We start from the raw sequence: 27,862 nt of genomic DNA on the forward strand, positions 1-27,862 counted from the left end.
TTGAGATATATTTACAATTTTGAACTCACTTTGTCAAACCCTTTTGATTGATGTATTTGACAATGTCCAAGGTCTCATAGATTAATTTACTCTAATCCTGCCTTAAAGTAATTCCATTTGGAGTTAAGCTGGTAGACATCCAGAAGTAATAATACCAAATTTTGTATTGCTGACACACAAAAATGTAGCTAATAAATGGAAAAAAAAAGGGTCTTGTATATTAATTTACTCTAATTCTGTCTAAATGAAATTAAAGTGCCACATTTATTAAGGATTATCTTGATTTTTACTACAGTTGGCATCTGTAAGGGATATGAAACACTATGTATTAACAAAATAAGTTAACATGTACCAATTTCAGTTTTTACTAATAAGATAAATACCTGTTTACAGAAGTCATTATACTTAGATTTAGCACTAGAAAGGAAAGAGATATAGTTTATAGTAATTTATTATTGATATAAAATTTTACTTTATTTAAACCATAATACTCTGTTTTTTCACAACTACTATATAATATAGTTATGAAACATAAAAGTAAATTTGCTGACCGTCAGTGAAAACTGCATTAATTATTAAAGCTTTATAATTTTATAATTTGTTTATGTGTAACATGTAGTTGGAAACAAGTTGCCTTGACACAATACTTTGATTTTAACAATGGTTTCATATTGCTAGTTTGTTTGCTTATACTGTTATTGGTTTAATGTCTTCATATTCATTAGTCTGTATATTTTATATTGTTTATATTCATTGTCTAAGTTTATAATCCTGTATTTAAGTTTGTTGTTCAGATATTTAACTCTTTTAAACTTGTTAATATAAAGGTATAAATTGCAAATAATGTTAATATCTATGTAGAAAGTTGTTTAAATACCAATATCACATGAATAAAAATGAAAGTCAAAGAAATGCATTAACAGTTAATGTTTTTCTTAGTGTAAAAGATGCAATAAGCCAATATAGTAATAGTTATGTCCAATTTTTAGTGTTATGCAAAATGTAAAGGTATAAATAATATTTTTCTTCTAAAGAGTAAGACAACTCACTGCATCTCTGTTTACAGTGAATGTTCCGCAGTCATTTTAAAAAGTTTCTGATGCATGGTTCTCAGTCATTAATTCTTCAACTCATTTATATATTTCAGTACTAAATAAATATTTAGATGTGAACACTGTAAACTCAAGGAAATTTCATAGAACAGTTTTGTCTCATCAAAAGAACTTTACAAATCAGAATGATATTAAAAAAGCTCATTATCAAGTAAGTACATTTAAATTCTTGCATATAATGTAGGTTGTTGTTTTTTGTTGTACATGTAATCAAAATATATTGTTTGGAATTTAATATATCAATCTGGTTGAGAAATTGTAAGATTGGCACAACTTTTAAATTTCTTTGTAATATTTTACTATTAAAAGTTACCTGAATGGGTAAAAGCATAAGGTTTCTTTTATGTTAACTAAGAATAGCTGAAATGTTACTGCAAGGGTTTTTAAAGCAAATACTTATCAAAAATCTTTGAAAAAAATTGTGCTCTCTTAAAAATAATGTCTAGCCAGCCAGGACTTTCATTAACAATACATATGAAACTTAAAAAACAGTTATCTTCCAAGAATAACCTTTACTGAATAATATAACATAAGTATCATGTTAGAAAAAAATAACCAGAAAGAATAAAACATACCTTGGAAACTATCACAAATTGCTTAACAACTTATGATTCCCTACATATTTGACCTTTTTGATTAACTTTATTGTTCCATATAACTGCTAACTGGTGAGCATGTATTATGTTAATAGTGTCATGTAAAATAATATATTCATCAAAATTATTATTAAATAAATTAAATACATGAAAATAATCAACTATTATTAACATTTTTTATTATTCCAACTATCCAAGTATCATGAGAATGAATGCAGTTGACTAATGAGTTCAATAGTTGATTGATTAGTGGTTTTTCCACAATTCCTAAGATGGATGTTATAGGCATTAAAATTTTAATGAAAATAAAGTACAGAACAATGTTCCGACCTGCTTAGGTCATCTTTAGGTTAATAAAGAGAGTTTGCAACATTGTGCTGTACTTTATTTTAATTAAACTTTTAATACCCCTATCAGCCATCTTGAGATTACATTTCCACTTCAAGTAGCTTTCTTGTCATCATGGTTTTTTTTTGCCACTAATTTTCCCAGCTCTGTTACATAGTTTGCAATAAGATGACTTGAATACAGTTAAAGCTGTTGTGAGTAAACCTCAGTGCCACCCACTGTGTGCCATTTTTATTACTGCAGAAATTAGTGCAAAACAAATTGGAGTGATCTGGTATTTCATAAAGAAACTAGAAAGATAGTTAAAGTAAACAGTAGATAGTAGTATAGGAAGACATTTCCTATGCTTGCTGTTTTATACCAGTGTTAGGTATTTTATAATCTATCACAGTTCCTTCCTGTCATATTTAGTTTGTTTGTTTTTTCTGTTGAGAATTTGTAATCAAAAGTTGGCAAACTATGTAGATCAGAAGTAAAATGATCAAAAACCATTATTTAAAAACTGATGAAGACAGTCCTATTTAATAAACTCATTAGTAAACACTAAATGTTAAATTAGTACACCAGAAAACTGAAACTATAATTATTAAAATCCATTGAAACAACATCATTAGGGGTTTCCTGGCTGTTAGTAGTTTTAGCTGTAATTTCTTTTCATGAATTGTATTCAGAAATACTACTTAACTCACAACAGAACAGATGTTTCTTAGCTAACACCATTGCTGAAAAGTTTTTGTGTGCATGTGCCACGTTTTCAAACAATACTCCTACCCTTACACATAATAATGATTATTCCACCAGTATATGAAGCAATCATTATACTGTATCCCTTCAAAAAGAGTAAGGCAACATATCCTTCATGCTCAGTACTCTCATTGAATGGGTTGTTTATCAGTAGCTCATTCTATCTCCATAACTGCAGTTTTTTCCTTAAAACTACAGAGTGTTTTTGCTTTTTATTTTAAACAGTTATTAACATTTAAATTATTATCTTTATTTTCTTAATTGAAATAAACTTATAATTTCAGATAGAACTTTTGATATAAATTATTGTATTTTCTTACATTAATTTAATTGTTTTCCATTAATAAGTATAATATTTTAAGATATGTGTTCTAGAATATGTGATATGGCTTCTTTGACTGAAATATTCATTGTCATTAGTAACCTCTTGTTATGGTTTTTTGTTATTCAACTGTCATCATTGTGATAATGACTAAAACATATCAGAGCAACTTGAAAAATATATAAAAAAACAAATAAGTATAGTAATAATATCACTTTTCTTTAATTATATTTTGTAGCTTTTATTTATTATGATTTATTATATATACATGTCTGGGGCCCAGTCTCTCCTTCATAGTTGTTATCTTATTTTCTTTGAATGGCGATTAGAATTACTCAAATGGTGAGCAGTACTACCACTACTGACACGATATGATTGGTTCTTTTCAGACCCAAGACTTGTGATCTCCTGCTTCTGTATTTTATAATAAGTCTTTGTTTTTTAATGTTTTTGACTAACTCTTCCCCAAAGCCTCATTTTGCTTTTGGTTCTTTTGTTCCTGTCTCTTACAAGATTACTTCTTATAACACATTGAGGATAAATTTTGCACTTGAATGATATTAACATCAACATTTGACCTGCTTTTTCTGGTAAATATTCAAAATATTTCTTATTACTGTGCTAGTTAGGTTATTACCCTTGTTACATTACAAAAATATGCTCTTTCAGTCTCCATCAGATGTATAGGATGTTTGAGTAGTGTTTAAATTCCACCCACTCTTGCAACAGTAGAGTACTATGCTAATGATTCTTTTCCTCTATCACTTCTATTGAACAAAGTGTAATGCCTTCCCTAGATAACTATTCTTCCCATAATAGGTGGTATCTTCCATACATTTTTCCTTTCTGTCGTTATATTATCATGAAGGAGCTCACCCTTTTAATATTTTTATCTATGCTGGTTTTTACTGTTCATAATTGTGGGATTCTAGCTATTCTTGAAGTTAACATTTTTCTTACTTGAAACTGTGTTACAGATTGATATGCATCTTTCCACAGAACCACACACCCTTTGTTTGTGTATGTATTTCTTCATCAAGAATGAACTTTCAGTATACTCTATATACACTTGGGATGCACTGTGCATGGGTAAAGTGTTGTTTTATTATTAGTAGAAATCTATAGTCTGATGCTGATTTCATGATAAATTGCCAAAGTGCACATTATTATGTTTATGAATAGTAGTTTTTTGTTCATAGGTTTGGCTGATATGCAAATGACGTTTTGGTAAGAGTATAAGGTAATAGCTATTTGTGCTATGAAGAGTTTTTAGGGAAGGAAAATGTGAACACATTTTATTAGCATTAGACAGGTGATTGTTCTGTTTAGAACTTTAATGATGTGTATATAATTTTGAACTTGGTAATCAATCAGTTTAATTTTCTGTTATATAACAATGCATAAAAATTTTGCAATTCTACTCTATATCAATATCCCAAAGAAAATCGGTGTTTTTCTCTGAAACTACATAGGAAAGTATTACGTAATTAACTTTGAAATGTTCTTTAAAAAAAAAAACATAAAACTTTTACCTCTTCCCTCAAAATACTGATTTGATACTGGTGGGGATGCATATATTGTAATAGGTCAAGTAATTTGTATTTTTGCCTACTATAGTTGAAAGAACTTGTTAAAACTAGGTGAAATCCCTCATTGTCTTTGGAAAATATATAGGATATAAGTTGTTTCACATTTGGGATTAATTGTGATTTTTAAACTTTTTAAGTGTTTCATCTGTCATTTCCACTGAATTATGTGAAAGGTTATGACAGGCACGATTTGTCATACTTGCTTAGATGATTAATTTCTTTGTGTAAATCATATGTTATCAGGGATCCAAAGTAATGGCTTTTGAATAACGAGTAGTTTAGAAAAATATATTTAAAAAATTGCTGGATTCATATGATTCTTCATAGGTTTCAGTTTTGCTTATTACAACAACTAGAAAATATGAATGATCATTTTTTGCTATTTAATGATTTAACCAAAGGATATTGAATATTTATGAATAGCAAGTAGAATATAAAAATTAAGTTTTGTCTTTTCAGTTAGCTAAAAAATGTCATCCCGACACCAGTAAAGTAGATCCAGAAGCAGCTAAGAAATTTCAAGAGGTTACAAATGCTTATGAGGTGAGACCAAAACAGCATTTTTTTTTGTTCATTGGTATCATTTGTAAGTTGAACATTCACTTGTATATGTAAATATGCCTTTATAGTATTGGAAATAGTTACAGAAAGTTAAATAAATGGAGTATAATTCGTGATGACAAGAAAACCCACTTTTCCTGTGCTTTCATTGGCTTTTTTTTTTACATGATTTCTGGGTATGTTGCCTGTTGTCTCTTAACCCTGTGTCTTCTCTCCTTCATTCAGTATTATCATCAGATTATATGGTTTCCACCCCTTCTTCTGTTATTCATGTATACGCTGAGCAGTTTCTTACTCATTTATGTTTAGGTGACAGCATGCCTGAGCTACCACGTTTGTTTGAATCCTACTGCCTTGCCTTATCATAGGTTGGAATATCTAGTTACAGATACTCAGATATTGGAATCTCTGATTCAGGCATTAAGTTTTGACTTTGAGAGTGTACTAAGGTTTTTCCTTTGCTTACTTTTTCCATTTTTGTTTCACTTTCTTAACTATCCTCCATTAACTCTTTTCCATCTACCTCCTTTCTCAGGATATCCACTATTCCCCTGAGGGCTTTTTGGCAGATAGACTTACCCTTCTCTTTTCCATGTTGATGCACTTATCTTTTCAGCTTTATACCTTCATACATAGCTTCTTTGTTGTTGGGACCTCCTTGGTAGGGACACTCTCTTGTCTCACTTGTATCTATCTACTTCCTATTTGTGAGAATTCTGTCATGCTCTTTGTTTATATTATAGTCTATATTTGTGGATCTTCCTGGTACTTTGAAGTTCTGGGTGGAGGCTGAACATCAATATTTCTTCCTTTTAAAACCTCTCCTATATTCTCCTTGCTACCATTGCCACCATACTGGGTTTCTGCATTGAGTCACCAAATTTTCTATTGTGTTTTATGACACTAGTTTTGTTGGTGACTATCTTTTTGGTTCTGGCACTGTGGTGAATAGGTTAGCCAAGCTCACCTGATCACCATAAACCCCCTGCATTCTCCAGGTTTTAACAGAATGACTATTCCTTCTATTTTCTGCCCCAACTTTTACCCTCCTCAGAATCACATTTCATGCCATTGTTTCTTAGAGACATTTTACAATCTTTTGCACAAGGATACTATAGACCTTTTTATTTCACACTTTTCCAGATTTTTATTCTCAGTCATTTGTGGTTTCCAAGAAATCCTGTTATTGATCTTTCCTATTTCAACAACTTCATCATTCTCTCATGATTCATTAAAAAAATCTTTCTTCACCCTTCATTGGTCATTCATTACAGGTGTGTTTTGTTTTTTTTACTCAAGTCAGTGTCTCAGATGCTTACCTTTATATTCCTAACTTACAGCATCTAGATATTACCTTTAGTTTGAGTGTTTTCAGTTTCATCCACTACTTTTCAGTTTGGCTTAGGTACCACACTTCTTCTGTTATGTGATCAGAGCCTTTGCCTACTGTCTTCACACTAGCATCTTTTAGCTCCACCAAAACAAGCATTTCACAATCATACCCATTTCCATTTACAGAAAGCAAGCTTTGTGGGTTGGCTTGTCAAGCTGGAGAAGTTCTATTTCACCCTCATGCAGTATCTTATCCATTTGTGGGTATTTTTCATCACCCACCACATTCACTTTGCACACACCTTGTGCTGAGTGTTACGTGATCAGTGGAATCTAGTTTTAGATCCCTTAGACACTATCCTCCTCCTCCGTACTTTCCTACAAGTCAAATTTGCCTGGTAGCTTAACAGAGATGCCACCTCAGCTGGCATTTCTCTGCCTCCTCCTGGTCCTGATTTACACCTTTTTTACAGATGCTTCTTGTAAAAGGTGGGAAGTATATCTGGATTATCAGGAGATTTCTAGTCATTAAATAGTAGTTAAAAATCCCTCCACAGCAGTCTTTTTGGTATTCTTGCAGTTTGTTGAGCTTTGGATCATTTTCTACCTTTAGTATGAGGCCATTTGATTACGAACCTCTTCAATAACATGACTATTGTGCCTTATATCAATTGACAAGGGTAAACCTTTTCCTATTTGTTTTTCTTTAGAGTGTTGGATTTTTTTTTTTTTTTCTTTTGGGCTCAGCAAATTTCTCTTCTTGTTTCTCTGAATTTTTTAGTAGTTTGGTTGTCTCATCCCAACAAGGTTCTATCTATGGAGTGGTCTCTTGCTCCTCAAGTCTTTTAGTGGTTATATTTGTTTGGTACTCCTCTTCTGGATGCTGTGTATTTGCCACCAATCTCAATATCAAACTGCTCCTCTTCTGGTCTCCAGTTTCACAAAATGCATTCAATTAGTATTGGACAATTGTTTACCTTAATGCTTATCATCCTATCTGAATTCTACCTCGTGTTCTTTCCCTTATCCAAGCCACCCCAGTTTTGAGTCCTTTTAGTCATCCTATTCTGGCTTGTTCAACCTTATTTTCTGATTCTGAACCTTCTTCAGTCATCTCTTCCTATACCTCTTTCACTTTTTTGTTCCCTTCGGCATCTACCTCAGTACACCATATTTCATCTTACTGTCACCACACTCCAGTTTCATGAGTTGATTTTTTTGTGTTTCTTGTGAGAAGATATGGGTTGGCTCTTTTCATTTTTGCATGGTCTGCTCTTCTTATTTAAATGTTTACCAGAGGAAATTATATATTTTCTGGAGTTATTCTCTCCAACCTAGTATTTCCCACTTTTCTAATTTCTTTACTTGGCTCTTTGACAATGGTCAATCAGTTTTCACCATTATGGCCTTGTCTAATTTTTTTTTGTCTTGCTTCCATCATATTTTTTTCCCCTCTTACCCTTTCTCTCCTGTTTTGCTCCTTTTTCCTCAGTCATGCCCTTTTTGATCCTTCCTTTGAACCTTTTGCCACTTGCTCATTGTACTACCTTTCCCCAAAGATGTATCTCTTACTTCTCTTTGTAGGTGGTTGTCATAGGTCAGATATTTTTTTCTTATGGACATTTCTTGTATCCTCTATCCCCATACCTATGTTTTCCTTTATCCAGATTGTATTTTGTCTTGCCAAGATGTTAGCAGCATGTAAGAGGGACATTACCTTCGCTTCCATTATCTTCTTCTCCGTCTCTCATTTGTATTCCTGTTCATATCCTGATCATTCTCTTTGTTCAATGAATGCTCCATTTCTATGTGGGATTCTAGCTATTAAGTGAGAGGTGTTGTGTCAGAACGTAACATTTTCTTACACTGGAAATCACTTTCTGATATATCCTTAACTTTTCTCAAATATACCATATGTCCTCCCCACTTTTGATGCATTTTTTTCTAGTATCAAAGAGGTGATAGTGCCATACTAGAAGGGTGTGTTGCTCCTCTGTTGGTGGAAAATTTTCATGTGCTCATTTGCATGGTATGGTGAAGGTAGGTGGGAGCTTCAAGGCTAATGGCAAGTGAAAATTGTGCATCTAGAGGGCTGTGCAAGTCGAAAAGCTATTATATGATGGGTTTTGGTTTGTTTTGAATTTCACACATAGCTATATGATGGGAGGTAAGTATTTATTGGAAATAAATTTGAATGTAGGGAAATTTTAACTTTAACCTAGTTGAGCCAAACAATTACAAAGGGAAATGATGAAACTGAGGTAAAATATTTCCAAATGTGGTGCTTGAATGAACTAGCCTCATATCTTTTGTAGTAAACCAGAATAATAGGAGGGGAGTAGCATGCAATTTTGTCTTTATTATCTGTATCACAGTAACATATGACATTTGTAGGTTATAGATTTATGTTATTACTTAGGAATATATGTAATAAAGTTTTAAGTTGTGCCAAACTCGTATAGGAAAAGAAAGAAAATCTAAAATTCAGAGAGAGAGACATGTCATGTGATACAAAGAATCGAAGATTGAGAATTTATTTAAATATTTCTTTTTAAAATTAAAACATAATATTAAAGGTTGAATTGTAAATTACATTTTCATGCCAAATTTATTAGCACACAATGATCATAAAGTTGTTTAATAAAATTGTGGTTGTAACAATCAAAAGGTTGTGACATGCACACTTTGATGCCCCACCCCCCATTGTAGAGGTTGATAGCCTTAGCTGCTTTGCTATATCAGAGACAGGATGTCACATTCAATGGAAATGGGAATTGAATTCTAGATCCTTGAACCATGAGCCTTATCTCTGAATCACTATCATTGAATGAATTTGAAGTAAAAAAAACAAAGAAAGCAATTTATGAGATTAAAATTGAACAAAGCACAGATAGATAGATAACCTATTATGTAACTTTGTGCTTAACAAACAAAAGTTACAGCAATATTTTGATTGGTTGGATAGTTGGAATAATCAAAAACAGTAATAATCATAAACCCTAATTTTGATTAATTGATTATCTTTATTACAGTTGATTTAATCATAATTTTAACTAATTGATGTAATAATTTTGACTAATTTATTTTTAAAGCTTATAGGGAATTAAACTGCTCAAGCTCTAATGTGGAGCATAACCAATTCATTTTCATAAATGTTTTCATTAAAATGCTTATTTATTCTAGTCTTAATTAGATAGATTAATCACTCTGTGGTGTTGTTGTTGTATCGTTGTTATGGAAGATATTTGTTTACTCATTGTCACTGTTGTGGTACAAAAATTTGTAAATATAAACACTGCATTTCAGTAGGAACAGTGTGAAAACTCTGAACTGTGTGTGTTAAAATTGTACTGTTAGTAATAGAAGAGGTATAGGTAGAATGCTTGATCATTTCAAAAATGATGTAAAGTAATTTAGGGTAGGCTCTTTATGTGGTACATGACAATTTACTAGAGATTTTGCCAATGGTCTAGCTCTGATTGTAAGTGTGAATGTTGCATTTAGAACAGTAAGATACATGTTACCACAATGTGGAATTTTAGATGCATAGCTACTTAAATCTACCTCTTAGGAAAGAGAAGTAAATTTTAACTTTTGAAGTAAGCCTGGTCACCAGTCAATAATGTGTGTGAGTGAGAAGTTGCTTATCACACAGTTTGCAAATTGCTTTTTTTTTGTTTTTTATACAAGATGTGTTACTGTGATTTGTATTATACAGGTTTTGAGTAATGATAAGAAGAGAAAGCAATATGATCAGTTTGGAACAACAGCAGATTTTGGGTCTGCTGGTACAACTGGATTTCATAATTTTCAGTCATCTATTGACCCAGATAAACTTTTTTGAAAAATGTTTGAGAATGAAGACTAGGTTTTCTTATTTTGATTTTGGAGAATCTCAGTTTGGATTTGGAAACTTACAAGAGGTAATTACAATTTCCTTTTTGTAATTTAAGCAGTTTTCTGCATTTAATTCCAAAGAATAATGTAGTTTTTTTTTCATTATACTCTAAATGATATTTGTTGTATACTAAGAAAAATATCTTTACTGCAGACCTCTCGTACAATATGTAGATATTCAAGTGAAGAAGTTTAAAGCAACTTATCAGCACCTTGATCCCAGAAATTAAATGCATTATTTTATCACAACAACTTTTTCTACCAATATAAAATATTTTATATATTTCTATTATACCAAAGATAGAAACAGGAAACAATTTTAGCCAATTTTTTCCACCCAGTAGCAAAATATTGTCTTTTATAAATATTTTTTGTAGCTACAGGATGCAAAATCACCATTATAACTTTGCAGTTTATGATGCAAAATAATGTAACTTTGGAACAAAAGTTATTTCACGAATAACTAATCAACATTTTGTAAAAGGAATTCAGTGATTTATGTCAATTTTGTTTTCTTGTTTATTAATTTTGCCTTTTTTTTAATTATTTGAAAACATTTCATTATGTGATGCTTTAATAATTTTTAACTCTTTCACTAAAGGCTTTACAACCATTTTTATAGTGATTATAGTTATACTATAACTTTTAATATAATAAGTATATCTTCACAAAATTTTGTAGGCTGTCAGTAAACATTACAAGGTTTTTGTAAAAAAAATATCACATTTGTTTTTAAGTTTTAATATTTTTAAGTAATGATTTTCTCATGCATTTTTCTGTTTGGAATGTTGATTATCCAATCATGCAAAAGTAATTTTAGGATTGAAAATACTTTTATACATCAGGTAATTGTTAAATTTCTCATACAAAGTCTCTAGAACCTCCAGATAATCATCCAATGTTTATAAGAAAAACACTTTCATCTGTTATTTTTACCATTGTATCTCTGTATGGATTTGTTTGATTTGACCAACCTCATAAACACCATAAAAAAATTAGGAAGTAAATAGAAATTACTCTTTTTTATTTTACAAAATACAATATAAAACCACAATTTTTTTTTTTTTAGACTAAATAGTTTAAATTTCATAACATTATCTCTCTCTCTCTCTCTCTCTCTCTATATATATATATATATACTCTTCAAAACAAGAAACGCAAAAGGGATGTTTTTTTTATTTTAAAGAGAAATATATTTAATAACGTTACAAGCTCAGAGTATGTGATGATACACATGTTAAGGCACTGATTGTCAGACCAAAATGACAATAAAAGTTGTGCACTTTGAAAACAGAGGAAAACATCGGATTTTTCGCCAAAACGCATTCGTGTCCAATAAATTTGTTTGAGAGATCTGCATGTTCTCCAAGTGCAACATGTGCAAAATCCCTATAAAAGTGACGGGTTCTTGGTTTCCATAGCTCAGTGTTAAGCCACCAACATGCAATACAGTTATGCCAAAACTGACTGAAGCACAATGCAACAACGCCATTGGTCGCTTGGAAGCAGGCGAATCTCGATCAGATGTTGTCAGAGCTGTGAATGTCCACCCAAGCACCATCACAAGGCTATGGAATCATCACCAACAACATGGATCAACTTCGTGTGACCACGCCTGCACAAGATTGCTACATCAAAGACCAAAATGACAATAAAAGTTGTGCACTTTGAAAACAGAGGAAAACATCGGATTTTTCGCCAAAATGCATTCGTGTCCAATAAATTTGTTTGAGAGATCTGCCTGTTCTCCAAGTGCAACATGTGCAAAATCCCTATAAAAGTGACGGGTTCTTGGTTTCCATAGCTCAGTGTTAAGCCACCAACATGCAATACAGTTCGCCAAAACTGACTGAAGCACAACGCAACAACGCCATTGGTCGGAGCAGGCGAATCTCGATCAGATGTTGTCAGAGCTGTGAATGTCCACCCAAGCACCATCACAAGGCTATGGAATCATCACCAACAACATGGATCAACTCGTGAACGTCCACGACCTGGCAGACTTCGTGTGACCACGCCTGCACAAGATTGCTACATCCGGTTACGTCACCTTCGAGATAGGACCACCACTGCGACGTCTACTGCCTCAACCATACCAGGGCTGCGTAGGATTTCCGATCAGACCGTACGCAACCGCTACGAGATGCAGGAATCTGACCTTGACGTCCAGTCAGAGGCATTATCCTCACCCAGCAACATCGTCAAGCATGGCTGCAGTGGACTCGGGCACATCGGGTATGGCCTCATCGACGATGGAGGCATGTTTGGTTCAGCGATGAATCACGTTTTATGCTTCATAGGCAGGATGGAAGGACCCGTGTTTACAGTTGCCGAGGTGAACGTTTTGCAGCAAACTGTGTGCAGGAAGTTGACAGATTTGGTGGTGGCAGCATCATGATGGGGTCTGCCATTGCCTACAATGCCAGAACAGACCTTTTGCACATTCGAGGGAATCTTACGGCTCAACGATACGTCGACAAGATTCTTAGGCCCCATGTGCAACCCATCATGGTGAACGTCAACGACGTTTTTCAACATGACAACGCCAGTCCTCGCACAGCCCGACTCACCACTGTCTTCTTGAGACACCACAGCATCAATGTTCTTCCCTGGCCCTCCAGATCACCAGATTTAAACCCCATCAAACATCTTTGGGATGAGTTGGACTGATGTCTGCAATGGCGACAACCTCAACCGCAGACTCTACCTCAGCTTGCAGCAGCTTTGCAGGCTGAGTGGACAGCCATTCCACAAGATGTGATTCGTCATCTCATCGCTTCCATGGGCAGGAGATGCCAAGCAGTTAATGATGCTCACGGGAGGCATACTCGTTATTGACGTTAAACTTCAACTAGTGAGCGTGGACTTTGCCTTTGCAGACTTTGGATGTTCAGCAGTGAATGTGCAAAGTTTCACACATGTCATACAGAACTACCTGGAATAAATTTGTTAACAATTTGTCTCAAATTTTGCCTTTTGTGTTTCTTTTTTTGAAGAGTATATATATTATTGACCTTTTATCCACATCTGACTTATATTACAGAAGTTAGAGTTGTGTGGTGCTTATGTACTTATGTTACCATATACAATAGCATAAAACTGGAATTTAGAAAGTGACCTGTTTTGGCTTTGTTCTAGTGGACCAGTATTTTGTAAAATATAGTCATATACATCTGTGTTTTATATATTACACACACACACACACACACACACACACACACACACACACACACACACACACACACAGTAAAGAAATATAGAAAACAATGGTATATTCAACTTACAAATTTTGTATTTGTTTGCTGCTTGCTGAACTTTGCTCTAACCATCAAATTGGATGTGAAACAAAATAATTTTTTAAGATTTTATGTGTGTAATTCCACTATAATTTATCAGCTTTAGTAACTAAATTGTATTTGAGTCTTAAGAAAAGAAAAAATATGATATTTTAAGCTTTCTCATTTCTTACTTTATTTCTTTGATTCTATCATGAAAAGGAAGGGTTCCCATTCTGTAAACACTTTGCAGGGGCTTAAAAACTATGTGGAGGGGGATTCTGAGCTTTTGAATGGTTATGCACATGTCATTTGATGAAGTAAGTGTATTTAATGTTACATATTATAATGTATTTCAAATGGGTCTTTAATTTATTATGTTACATACACTATGTGTTAAAGTTTTCAAATATTTGGAAATTTTATATAGAACTTAATTAAATTAAGTTAATTTAAGAAATTAAAAACATGAATGTCAATGTGTATTAAATATATAATATTTCCCAACAAGATTGATAAACGTCATTTTCTTTCTAAACACCGATATGTTTTAATACATAAATAATAATACAATTGATGATAACAGTTATTACAAATAATGGTTTATATACAAGTGTTTTACAGACTTACAAACAATACTGAGAATTACACCTGGTCTGGAAATGAATCTTTTATCAACTTTTGCAGAGTGAGAATTAATACTTTATTAATACACCTTTACACTTTTCTTGATGACCCATAGCTAGCTTGAAACATACATAACTTTTTACTGACACAATACCTAATTCTCTTGTAGAAATGCTAAGGTCCAAAGTTAAACAGTATGTAATGTTTGAAATCTATAGATATTCTTGGTCAAATATCTGTAGTTTTCTGATTAGTAAGAGTTAATTGCCATTACAGCTTATAATTTACTGACTGTACCTGACCATTAATATTCTATTTCTGTCTCTTGGCTAGATTTTATACTCATTGGGTGAGATTCATGAACATTCAACAATATTCAAAGATACATTAATGTTTTCATAAAACATATTGTTGATTTTACTCTTGAGAATCTTCTACAGATTTAGAGAACAGGCCAGGCTTGTGCAATACACATCCAATAATATACATCACATGTATCAAACTGAAGCAAATGCAGGTATTAAAATAAATGTATAACAGTAAATCCATTACAATAAGCACATATATATTTTCAAAAATGGAAGAGGTGAGTTAAGCCACCTTATTTGATTTACCACATGTAATAATATTTCAGGAAAAAATAAAGATAGGAGATTCTTATTTTATATTCTAGTTTGCCAGTATTGGTAATTTTAATTTTTAATTTGTCAAAACTATACACATTGTATTTGGACATCTCAAACATCTAATTTGAACCAAAGCTGCATTTAACATACCATGTGACACACAGAAATCAATATTTAGGATTTTGTTTTTAATATTTACTTTAAAATTAAGAAATTAACTAATGTATGATACTAAAATTTGAATTATAATCTACAACTTGATACCAAACATATTGACATACATTCATTAAATACTAGTTTAGCAGGTTTTGAATGCAACTCTACAAACATAACATGCCCTTTGATCCCTGGCCATAGGAAAACCCATCGAAATAGGTTAAACTATCTCAGATTCGTGCATCACTGTTTTCTTGTGGTAGCTATCCTTTTATCTGCAAGATCAGACAGATATGTAAATAAAGAAAAAACATGGTCATGGACAAGTGAGGGAAACACTCAAATGCCCTAAATAAATAAAGTACTGTGATCCTGGAAAGTTGTGATTGGAACTTTTGCAAGTGACTGAAGTATCATGAAACTTAAGTGAAAGTTTTATCCATGTTATTACAGAAACAGCTTTATAGAAAGGACAATGTAATAAAACACATGAATAATAACCAGCATAAGAATGCAGTGCACATTGAAAAAATACTTCTCTATCCCTTGCTGTTCAGACTGATTTACTAGGCTAATTTTTAATGAGAATTTTAGTGTTCTTAATGAAATCTAGTTTTAGTTAGAGATCAAGATGTGATTGGTATTTTGCTTCCTGAACTATATACACGTATCTGTTAGATTTACAATTACTTTTCATAATTTAAAAACTGTTGATAAATTGTAGTATGTAAAGAAGTTACTTTTTTTTCACTGCATTATGAGAATCAGTTATAGTTTCAGGTGTTTGTAGCCCTTCTCAGTTATCATAGACTTAAAAATAAAATATTGCTTGGTTGGTTTTGGTACCTTTTAATTGAGAGATTGATTGCAGAACATTGTTAATTTGTCCTTTGTTTTAATTTAATACAGATTAAGTTATGAACAAAACAACATAAAAAAGTACATCAAAAATTTGAAGTTTTTAAAAAATAAACACCATTATTTTGTGCAATCTCTTTCATACTAGGTCATTATGAATTTGACTTTCCGAGAAGCAACTTGAGGTGTCAAAAAAGATGTTGTAATTAATGTTTCAGACACTTGTAGTAAGTGTAATGGGTCATGCTGTGAACCTGGAACTAAAACAGTTAAGTGTCCTTATTGTAATGGAACAGGAATGATAGGTAAAGAGTAGGGAAATATTCATTATTACTTTACTCTTTCCTGTAAACCAAGAAAATGCAAAGTTCTTTATAATTTTCAAGTCTTTCTTTAGAGTTATATTAAGCATAATAAAAACAATTTTGCTATGTTACTAGATGATGAAATAGATTTTGTGGAATTGTGTTGCAATTAAAGTGAAGGAGAGGAAGTTCTTCTCTGACTTCTGTGTAGTGTATTATTAAATTATCCTTTTCCTAGTTTGGTTATATCTGTTAGCCTCTTTGTTAATTTATGATTGGAATGAAGAAAAGTACTTTTTGGAAATTCCATCAAAACATGAAGCCATCAATAAAAAAGTTATTTTTTTATTCAATTTTTTTTTATAAGAGTCAGAAGGGAGTGTATAGGAACCAAGTGGAGGAAGAGGGGTGACACTTCTTCCAATGGTCAGAAGATTTTCCAAAATGAAGATGAAAATGGAGTGATTCGTGCCTTTTACAGGTTCATCTACTAATGTTAAGCTATGAGATATGTAGTGTCATTTAATAAAAAACAACTAAGATCAATGGTATGAACAAACCTGAAAAAAACTGGAAATGATTACCTTTTAAAGTAAAATTTGCATTTTTGCATTTTTATTGAACTTATAGTGTGTAGCATTTGCATTATGGTGAATGGCACAATTACAGTTTAAGTTGCCATGAAACTAAATATTGTTCATTAATGAATAATTATTGCCTATAGGCCTAGATGTATTATATGTTAGCCTATATTTTTAGGAAAAGTGGTTTCCTAAATAAGGTTTAGCAGGGCATATCAGTTAGTTGACATTATCAACAGCCAGGTAATAATGGTAAGTAAAAGAATGTACATGTACTTGTAGTTTCCATAACTAAGCAAGCCATTTTTAAGTCTTTGTAGCATCTATAGATTGTAATAAAAATGCATTTTTATTGCTATATTTACATACCTTTTACTTTTAATTTAATGTATATAACAATTAGTACTTAATTAGAAAGTAACTGACAGATTTGTTATTCATACTATTTCTTTGAAATGTTGAACGTATACAGTGGTGATGAGTCCAAACTGAAAATTCCACAGTATCTCTGTACTTAGAAAAATATACTATTCATACCTATAAAAACTATATATCTGTAGACGTACATGACTAACACAAGTGCCACACTGTACATTCTTGTGTGATTCTTAAATATAGTAGTTTTTTTAAATTACAATTCTACATCTATGACCAGTCAAATAGCTGTTAGTCTAAAAGCTACTGAGAAGGTGCCTCAATTGCCCCACAGGTGGCTATGGCTATTTTATATATTGTTTTTATGTTGAAATCATAAGCTTACACAGTGTGCTTCTTAAATTTTTTTACTTTGAGTTGTTGGAGTTTTTAAGTGTGCAGTTAAAAAATGCACTCAAAGATAACTTGAATAACAGTTAAGTATGGAAAAAATGAAGAAATATTGCTGTAAGCATTTATATGTATATATTTTATGTTTGAACTGTGAACTTGTCAATTTCTGCAGAGCACTATATTATATAATGTTATGGATAATGAAAAAGGCAGGATAGTAAGATGTAATAATAAGTTACACAAGTTTTATTTGTTTTGTATTTGTGTTCAAATAGTTTTATCATTGGTTTCTAGAGTGATTTGAAATATCTTTAAGAAAAAACAACTAAGATTAGTCCCTTAAATATTGTTTCATTGTTTCCTAAATTAATGTCAAAAATTTAGGGTTTTTTTTTGTTTTGTTTTTTCCAGTGACCGGTTTTAGAAATATTTTGATGAAGAAATGCATTATTGGTTTGGTTTGATGGTTTTAGGAAACTCTTAGTAGTGGTTCTTTTGTTACGTCGAGTTGTCATTGGACTCGTACTACATTAAGTTCCTCTGCACTAGTTGTGAAGGCAAGGGGACAACTATACAAAGGAAAAGTGTTACAGTGTCAGTACCTGCAGGTGAGATAAAATATTCTAGCTTCATGCTAAATTTTCTTAGTCCATTGCCTCTCAACAGTTATTTTATGACAGTAGTGTTCTATTTTGGTTTAATCTTCAAAACAAAAAAGCACTTTTGTTGTAAAACAGGTAAAAAGTAAAACTTAAATAAATTAACAGGTGATCTGATTAATTTTTTTCCACTCAAAATAAGTGCCAAATGTATCTGATTTATTAACATATGCACAGAAAAAAAAATGAGCCCAGTTATAGAGAAGTAAATTAGAAAGCTATTACATTTAAAATTAAAGGGAAACAGTTTTATATTACTGAGACAAATTTAGCTATTGAGATTCTTAAAATATTGCTTCAGAAGTTTTATTTGGTAACAGTTAACCTCTATTATGTTATATCTTACTGATTTCTAAATTTGTGTTGTGCCATTTGTGCTTTTGTGAACAACTCTTACTCATATGTATATATTTAGGTCTAATTTATATGCAGGTGTGGAAGATGGTCAGACTGTAAGGATGCAGGTTGGAAAAAAAGAATTATTTATAACATTTAAGGTAAATCTCTGCTTTTACTTTATGAAACAGATAACTAAATTTAGGAATTATTTAATTGTAGATTTCAGATTTTGAAGAACAATGTTGGTACATTCTTAGATATAAATTCACTCTTTACAAATCAAACTTAACTTTCATTGAAATTTTTTTTATTATAAAATTAGAGATAGTTATTTAATTCATAATATATGAAACACCCAGACAAAGTGAATTCCAAGAAGAAATTTTTATTAGGTAAGTCAATGTTATATAGTGAATAAATGTGATCAGAATACTTTATTCTGCCCAGTAGGTATTTTAATTGAATTTATAACAGTTCACACAGTGGTAGCAATAAAGAATTTATATAAGATAAACTAGCTGGAAGTTACATAAATTTGTGATTAACAAAAGGTTATTTTAGGTCATGAAAAGTTGTTTCTTTTATATATAGTTTAAAAAAACTCCAAGATGCCCATAAAAACAGCAAAACAGAAAATTTGAAACCATAAATTTTTCATGTATTTCATCATGGACCCAATAAACCTTCATGCCAAATTTGGTAAAGATCCATCAACAGGGGCAAAGTAGTGGTAAAAACAATTCTGCAGAAACACTCGTGAAAGATTAAAAATGACTTAATGAACCTCCATACCAATTTTGGTGAAGACTCATCCACACCCTGCAAAGTTTCTACATGGAGATACAACAGACAGTATTATAATATTTTTATAGATGCTGCCAGCTCATTATATCCACATGTGACATATTCATGATGTCATATATGCACTCTGAGAATGGAGAAAAATAAATTTCTCTGTGACTTGAAATGAAGGCAAAAATGGGAGAATCATGACCTCTATTGCAAATTTACGTGCAAATAGGATAAAAATTTTGTAAAGTTGGGGTTGCTCATCGTGTAATTAAAAAACGTTTTTCTAGTATTGTATAAGCAAGAGCTCCATTATAGTATGATACTTAGAATAATACAGGAGGAATTCTGAATATTGACCCTCTTGCCATGGGTATCCCTTACTATTTTTTGTTTATATTATACGAATTAGTATAAAATCTTGGTTAATAACCCATACTTAATAGTGTACAAGTTTAAGTTCTTAATTTAATAAGGCAATATTTAAAAATTCCTGAGTCTCCCTTAGTGTGGCTCTCATGTCACATTTTCTGTAGGTATCTTCTCATAATTTTTATAACCTTTAATTTTGCTTTTTGTACAGAGCTATCAAATAGAAAATCAGACCATTTCTTCCACATCCACCTGTTACATCCTTTCTTTGAGGATTATTTAATAGTTCTCTTATGTTTGACTGTGTATTACCTATAACCAATAGAAAGTCAAGTTTTTCATCTATCAAATAATGTATTGTATTACATTGTGTTCTGAATAGATAAGTGTCAATTTCAATCACAATAGCTAACTTGGACAAAGTTGTAACTGCCCTTGCTGCATAGTTAGAAAGTTAGAGGAATTATGATTTTTAGAGGGAATTTTCTGCTTTTTGCATATTGTTAGTCTACATTCTTTAATTCATTATTTAATGAACTACTACTTATCATTATTATAAAAAATAGGATTAACTGTCATCATCAATTGACAGCAAGAAAAAGAATACTTGGGTAAGTACTTTTTTATTGTTATTCATGTTTATTCTTTATTTTTTATTATAAAAGTAATTCCAGTGTTAAAATATGGATTATTTAGGCTAGTTAAGTTAGATTAGATAAAATAAACAATAACAATAATACAACAAAGATATTTGCAAGGCACACATACAAGCAGCTTGAAGTAACTTGTGTGTAATGTAATTCGATAGTGTAATGGGAGCTGCATGTTACCCAAATAATTTACACCAGATTATAGTGCAAGTAATAGTTAGACATGGTTCAAAGGTCAATCAGAAGGGGAAATAAAACAATAGCATTTAATTATAAATAGTTGTATACTGTTAAGAGTTTAAAGCTCTTCAGGATAATTGAACAGTTTTTAAGGCTGTTTAGAATAAATAAATGTAGTGTCATGCAATATTTGAAGTCATTCTAGAAAGAAAAGGAGGGTAATTTAGATTTATTTAAATTTTTCTTGGAGGGGGAGAGTACAAGATTAGTCAAATAGATCAACTTGTATAGAGTTATCATAGAGAAAATAATAGATAGAATATAAAGTTTCACTGAAAACAAACATTTGAAATGTATTTAGGAAGTTTTAGAGATTACACAAGTGAAATTTGGGACTTTTCAGATGAAGAAAAGTATTTTTACTCTTAACGTGATAATCATTTTCACATGGATTATTCAAAACAAATACTTAATATATTCAAATATTTTCTTAAATACCTAGCTAAAAATATGAATTTTTATACGTGAAAGACCTATAATGTTTACTGAAAGACTGCCAGATCTTGTGAAGATATACACACTATCAAAAGTTAGTAGTATCAAATCTACAAATACTTCATAAGAGTATATAAAGGTTATGTGATCAGACAAATTGATCAAGCCTGTGTGGAGAGAGTTAAGCCCTAAAACACTAGAATAATGACTTATTGATATTAGTAAATCACTAATGTCCAACGTAATTAGTCCAAACTTTTTAAAGTTATCTAAAAAGAAGGTGGTTAGTTGTGAATATATCTGTGAATATGTAAACTCTTTCTTGCTAAATGGCATTATACTGGTCAAATATGACTTTCAGTTATAGAATTTTGTAACTCATTAACATCACCATATTCAAAACATAATTAATTCAAATACATAGAATGGTAAGCTGTGAAAATGTTTGAATTGAAATTAAATATTTGTTAAGTTTACAACTTGCAAGGAAATGAAAACCAAAATGTGATATAACTGTAAATTATTTCTTTATGTAACACTTTTGTAATGAATGAATGGCTCGAAAGTTATATCTCAACACACTTACAGTAATTACATTCTCAAAGGCTTAATGATATCATACGTTGAACTGCTTTGTTGAGAGTAATATTGTAGTAAAGTATCCTTTTAAGCATTAAAACTAATCAGGCAGGTCACTGTCTATGTAGGGATGGCTTGGATTGTTCTTTGAAATGTTATTTTAAATATCTACTCAATAGGTTATTAGAACTTTGCAATAGTATACAGTGCTTCCTTTTATAACACACACACACGTGTGTGTATATATGTTTATTCAGGTCTGTGCTATTTATGTAGGGATGATGCAAATGCCATTCCTGATGTCTTGTTTGCATTCTTTAATTGTTTTATAAATATATATTATTTATCTTATGTATAAAACTATCTTTGTACTTCTTTTAAGAAATTATGTACAGCTGTTTCAAGAAGAACAGTGTCTGACCTTATAGGCCTAACATGGCCAGGTGGTTAGAGTACTTGTTTTGTAATCTGAGAGTTGCAGGTTTGACTCCCTGTCACACCAAGCATGCTTGCCTTTTTAGCTGTGGGAGCATTAGAATGTCACAGTTAATCCCACTATTTGTTGGTAAAAGAGTAGCCCAAGTGGTGGGTGGGTGGTGACTAGCTGTCTTCCCTCTAGTAGCTTTATGTGAACTTCAAAAACAAACAAACTGACCTTATAATCAGTTACTGGTAGAACTTTACACCCTTGCTCTTCCTTCTCTGTGTATTGGTTTAGTCTCAAATTGTCATGGTAGGAATTCTTTTGTACTAAAATTCAACTGCTAAAGTAATTATTTCTGATAAAATAACTACCTGGGAAACTCATTAAGTCAGTTTATTACTTTCTTGTAGTATATAGATAATTCATAACAATATATTATAGGAAGTTAAGTCAATTTATTACCTTATAGTATATAGATAATCCATAACAATTATGTACCTGACCTAGATTATTTGAAGGTAGCCTTTAATGTATCACAAAGGAGGTCTGTAGTAATCCATTTGCAAGAAGGAGAATATTTATAATTTATTACTCTCAGATTTCATTCATAATTTTATTTTATCGATGATTTGAGGGGAGAGACTGGACAAAACCTTTAATAATCCTAGTGTCTCGTAAATCATTACTATACATATTACGTATGCTCACACCTTCAAACAAAAATAATTATAATGCCAGAAACATTTTAACAGTGTTATTATGATCTCTTCTTTTGTCTTCCCAGTTTTATTTTAGGTTTCTCCATCTGATGATGATTCTGAGAAGGTTCGAAAGTTTAAATCATTACTATAAATAGCCTTAGATAAATAGCAGTTTCAGTGCTATATTTATTTGTTCATTCCAATATTAAAATAGGATATACATTTTGTTGCTTAAATTACTTGTTAAAAATTCATACAAGTTCAGGAAAGCAAGTATTTTCTTTGTGATGGTGCTGATGTTCATACAGATGTTACTACAAGTATTTCTCAAGCAATTTTGGGTGGAGTTATTAGAATAGAAGGAGTTCATCATGACATTACTCTTAAAGTTAGTAATTCTTTTTCACTCTTGTGATTTCTTTAGCTTGCAAGCTTCCATGTGCTATACTAGAATCATTGCAGTTAATCTAAAGATGTAATGATGAGGACCAAATAATTTTTTTAAATGAATTAAATTTACATCCAAATATACCTGATCATGCTATTTCCTATCTGGGAAAACTTTTATATAGGTTTTGTAATTGAGGTTGAAAGCTTTTGTTACTGTTGGATTTTTTTAAATGCAGTAATTGTAGTTTTGCTAGATATGACAGTGTTCAATTTATTTGCCACAATAAAAATTTTCATGATTATTATTTGTTATATGGGTGACTGAAGAGCATTAAATATTGGATCATTTATTCCTTAAAACTTTGATAATTATATTATAAATTAAGCATTGTAAGTAATAAATGGAGCATTAAATTGTGGCTCATCTCTTCATCAATACTGACAAGAAGTATATAAACTATTGATAAAAAATAACAAATTGTAACAAAGTAACTTGGAGAATAAAGGTATTTATATTTATTTAATAAAGGTATTTATTTTATGACAGATAGACCCTTAATTGTATTCAAATGTTTAAGGATACAGCCTGTAGGTACATAAAATTGCAAATCATTTAAAAACATAAATGTTTCTAAATTCATATTGCTATGTTTTTCTCTGTGTATACTACCCAATACAGCAGTTCTCTGGTAGTAAAGGTACTAAACATCCAAAATTTTAATGCTAGACATCTGACTCTTAAAGATTTTCTTAACTCAAATCTGAAATCTCTGATTTTTTTATTAGTTTGGTCAGTCCTAAAATGTGCCATATTTATAGACAAAAATAATGGTGTTGTTACTTCTATGCAAGATTTATATTTTGTTTATTTTGTAAGACATTTTATTTGTTCTCTGTTTTTTTTTTGTGCTTTATCCTAAAAAGATGGATTACGAAAAGCTTATATTAAAAATATTCTTACTATTTTAAGAGTGCAATTTTACTTTGAAAGCTTTCACATTAAAACCCCATTGTTTGTTTAATATTTTCAGTGAAAAACAAAATAAAAATAAAGTTACTAGTAGTACCATCTTATTTCATAGCTACACAATTAAGAAAGCTGTTAATTTGATGCTACAGTAGTACACGCATGTTAGAAACACAATATAGTAATAGTAAAGCATTAACACTCCTACTAAAAGTGGGGCCTAATAGGCCCCAGAGCAACTTGAAAGGTTATTAATATTAGGCTAATAATTTTGTATTTAAATGAAATTGCCATTTAAATCCATTAATGAATGGATTAACGAGATTCCCACTGTCCCTATCTACTATCTAGCGAAACCACAGCCAGGGGAACGGGCTTAGAGAAATCAGGACTAGAAACGTCTTTTCGTAGGGTGTTAAAAACCAACAACAAAATCTATTAAAAAACAAAACAGATTGACATTTACTACAAATGTGGCTCACATGAAAGAAAGTTTTTTTTTTTTTTTTACACTCTTTGTTTAATAACACTACTTGTATTTAACTATCAAGATACATATAGCAATAAAGCATTTTAATAGTTTACAAATTTTGATCTTGGGTACAACAAAAGTATTGAAAATATTTTTTTAATTGAATAAAATTGTGATAAAATATTATATTGGATATAATCTATTTTCTTTATTTAATTGAAAGTCAGTATGTAACCACTTTATTTGTTTGTTGCATTTTTTTTTATATTTTTGTTGTATTTAGTTACAGAACATCTGTATAAATAAATACTTAGTTTTGTTTTATTTACTCTTGTTTACATCAAATTTGCTTGTGTAATGAAAGTTGAATGAACTAATAAATATTACAAATGCACTTAATACTTATTCCATGAAAGAAAGTTTTAGCATAATTTTTAAAAGACTAATGTATGTGTAACAGTCTTTTACTTGGGTGTATATCCCATCAGGTACTTCTTCTCATACAGAATTGAAGTTACCAGAAAAAGGCATCAAAAAAGTAGGTTCACATTGTTATGGAGATCATTTGTTCACATCAAGGTTGAAATACCACAGTAAGTATCTTTATTTAATATTCGAAATATCAGATGTGTTAACACTCTCTTCACAGGCACCTTTCTCTGTGTATGTCATAAGATTTTTGTGAATTACATTCAAAATTTATTTAAGTATTTTCTTTTTCATGGTATATGGTATAACAATAATGTATATAGCATAAAAATGTAGTTAATAATCCATATTTTAATATTGTATAAATTTTAAGTTTTTACTTTTATAAAGCAATATTAAGATAAATCTAGAATTTCTTTTGGTGTGAGTAGTGTGATATTTGCTGCCTAGGTGTGTTTCCTGTTCTATAATTTATTTATAGTCTTTCAATGAAATATGAAATTTTAATGTAAATTATTCCTTATGATATTGTAATTACATGGCAAAGCATAATTGCCATACATAGCCTTTAATCTTAATTGGTTACTTTCAGAAATTGCATATAGTTCTCTTTGACATTCAGTACTTTATTATTTATAACCTATAGAAATCCAATGTACTAGACATCTGGCTGGCTCTTAGAGATTTTCCTAACTCAAATCTGAAATCTCATATTTTTTTTATTAGTTTGGTTAATCCTAGAATGTGCCAGATTTATAGACAAAAAATAATGTTGTTACTTCTATCTAAGATATTTTTGTTAAGTAGTTTAAATTTAATTAACTATTTTCTTTCTCATGATATATGGTATAACAATAAAGCATAATTGTGTAATGAAAGTTAAATGAACTAATGAATATTACAAATGCACTTAATACTTATTCCATAAAAGAAAGTTTCAGCATAATTTTTTAAAAGACTAATGTACATTAATTTACAGCCTTTGATAACACTATGTAACAAAATTTTTACTTTTTCTTGTTCCTGGGCAGAAAGTGATATTTCCCAAATGTTTATGCTTAAAATAAATGGGAAAGACCTATTTTTCTCTTGAAACTTTGCTTTTGTGACTTGGGAGCATATAACGAAAAAATGATGGGAGACTATATTTGGGAGCTGATACATGAAAGTGATTTACATTACAGTCGTAAGTCTCGAAAAACTACTCATTTCTAAACATTTTTATATAACTTTAGTATAAATGCATGTAAATATTGATTCATATTTTGTTTTATTCAGACCTTATTTAAATGAAAATATACAAGTTTGCCTGTTTTTACATAGAAAATAGGTTAATTTCTAAATTTCATTATCCAGGTAACAAGAGCAAAGTTTGAAAGGAATAATGGCCATTTTCTGTACTTTTACAGCATAAGCAATTAAGAAATAACACATACTGTCCAGGAACAAAATCTGTGTTGCATTGTGTAATTATAGTGAGTATCTTTATACCACAGAACTTTATGTAATTACTCCTTTATGGACGTTTCTAGTCCTGATTTCTCCAAGCCCATTCCCTTGGCTGTGGTTTCACTAGGTAATAGTTAGAAAGCAAGAAAAATTGTGATAGTCTTCTCTTTGCACATTATTGTTATATGTTTTTGGTGCAGTACTCTTCTGTGTATAACAAATTAAGTGTTATCAACATTTGACAGTTAAAAAAGCAGAAAAAAAGGAGACTACCCTGGAAAGTACTTTATTTCTTAATTGTTCATGTATGTTATTTATTTCTTATTACAAAATTAATTAGAATTTAAAAATAGGAAATCTCATATGTTAGTTAAGACTAGATTAGGTGAAATAAACAATAAAAACACTAACATAACATTTGTTCAGGAGGTATGCTCATGAATAGCTCATGTAATGCAATTCAACAGTATAATTCAACAGTTTCTAGTCCTGATTTCTCAAGCCCATTCCCTTGGCTGTGGTTTCACTAGGTAATAGTTAGAAAGCAAGAAAAATTGTGATAGTTTTCTCTTTGCACATTATTGTTATATGTTTTTGGTGCAGTACTCTTCTGTGTATAACAAATTAAGTGTTATCAACATTTGACAGTTAAAAAAGCAGAAAAAAAGGAGACTACCCTGGAAAGTACTTTATTTCTTAATTGTTCATGTATGTTATTTATTTCTTATTACAAAATTAATTAGAATTTAAAAATAGGAAATCTCATATGTTAGTTAAGACTAGATTAGGTGAAATAAACAATAAAAACACTAACATAACATTTGTTCAGGAGGTATGCTCATGAATAGCTCATGTAATGCAATTCAACAGTATAATTCAACAGTTTCTAGTCCTGATTTCTCCAAGCCCATTCCCTTGGCTGTGGTTTCACTAGGTAATAGTTAGAAAGCAAGAAAAATTGTGATAGTCTTCTCTTTGCACATTATTGTTATATGTTTTTGGTGCAGTACTCTTCTGTGTATAACAAATTAAGTGTTATCAACATTTGACAGTTAAAAAAGCAGAAAAAAAGGAGACTACCCTGGAAAGTACTTTATTTCTTAATTGTTCATGTATGTTATTTATTTCTTATTACAAAATTAATTAGAATTTAAAAATAGGAAATCTCATATGTTAGTTAAGACTAGATTAGGTGAAATAAACAATAAAAACACTAACATAACATTTGTTCAGGAGGTATGCTCATGAATAGCTCATGTAATGCAATTCA

The 27,862-nt window shown here is 30.8% G+C and overlaps 1 protein-coding gene across 18 annotated transcripts in view; it reads left to right on the forward strand.

Moving 5' to 3' along the window:
• The window catches only part of LOC143255956 (dnaJ homolog l(2)tid, mitochondrial-like), a 49,447-nt gene that overhangs the window by 3,193 nt on the left and 18,392 nt on the right, over positions 1–27,862 (forward strand). For 9 of the 18 annotated variants that reach the window (XM_076512514.1, XM_076512507.1, XM_076512523.1 and 6 more), the window contains 11 exons: positions 1,148–1,263; positions 4,100–4,211; positions 5,171–5,254; positions 10,323–10,527; positions 13,999–14,096; positions 16,192–16,311; positions 16,716–16,829; positions 18,109–18,305; positions 18,789–18,853; positions 20,423–20,467; positions 25,203–25,307. In XM_076512514.1, the coding sequence (XP_076368629.1) occupies positions 1,238–1,263; positions 4,100–4,211; positions 5,171–5,254; positions 10,323–10,448 (348 nt within the window). In that variant the 5' untranslated portion in view covers positions 1,148–1,237 and the 3' untranslated portion in view covers positions 10,449–10,527; positions 13,999–14,096; positions 16,192–16,311; ... (3 more) ...; positions 20,423–20,467; positions 25,203–25,307. Of the gene's footprint in view, positions 1–1,147; positions 1,264–4,099; positions 4,212–5,170; positions 5,255–10,322; positions 10,528–13,998; positions 14,097–16,191; positions 18,306–18,788; positions 18,854–20,422; positions 20,468–23,193; positions 23,274–25,202; positions 25,308–27,862 lie in introns of all 18 variants that reach the window. The other 9 variants (XM_076512446.1, XM_076512474.1, XM_076512453.1 and 6 more) reach the window with 9 other exon arrangements.

Source organism: Tachypleus tridentatus, chromosome 1 (genome assembly GCF_004210375.1).
Source record: "Tachypleus tridentatus isolate NWPU-2018 chromosome 1, ASM421037v1, whole genome shotgun sequence".
Taxonomy (NCBI): Eukaryota; Metazoa; Arthropoda; class Merostomata; order Xiphosura; family Limulidae; genus Tachypleus; species Tachypleus tridentatus.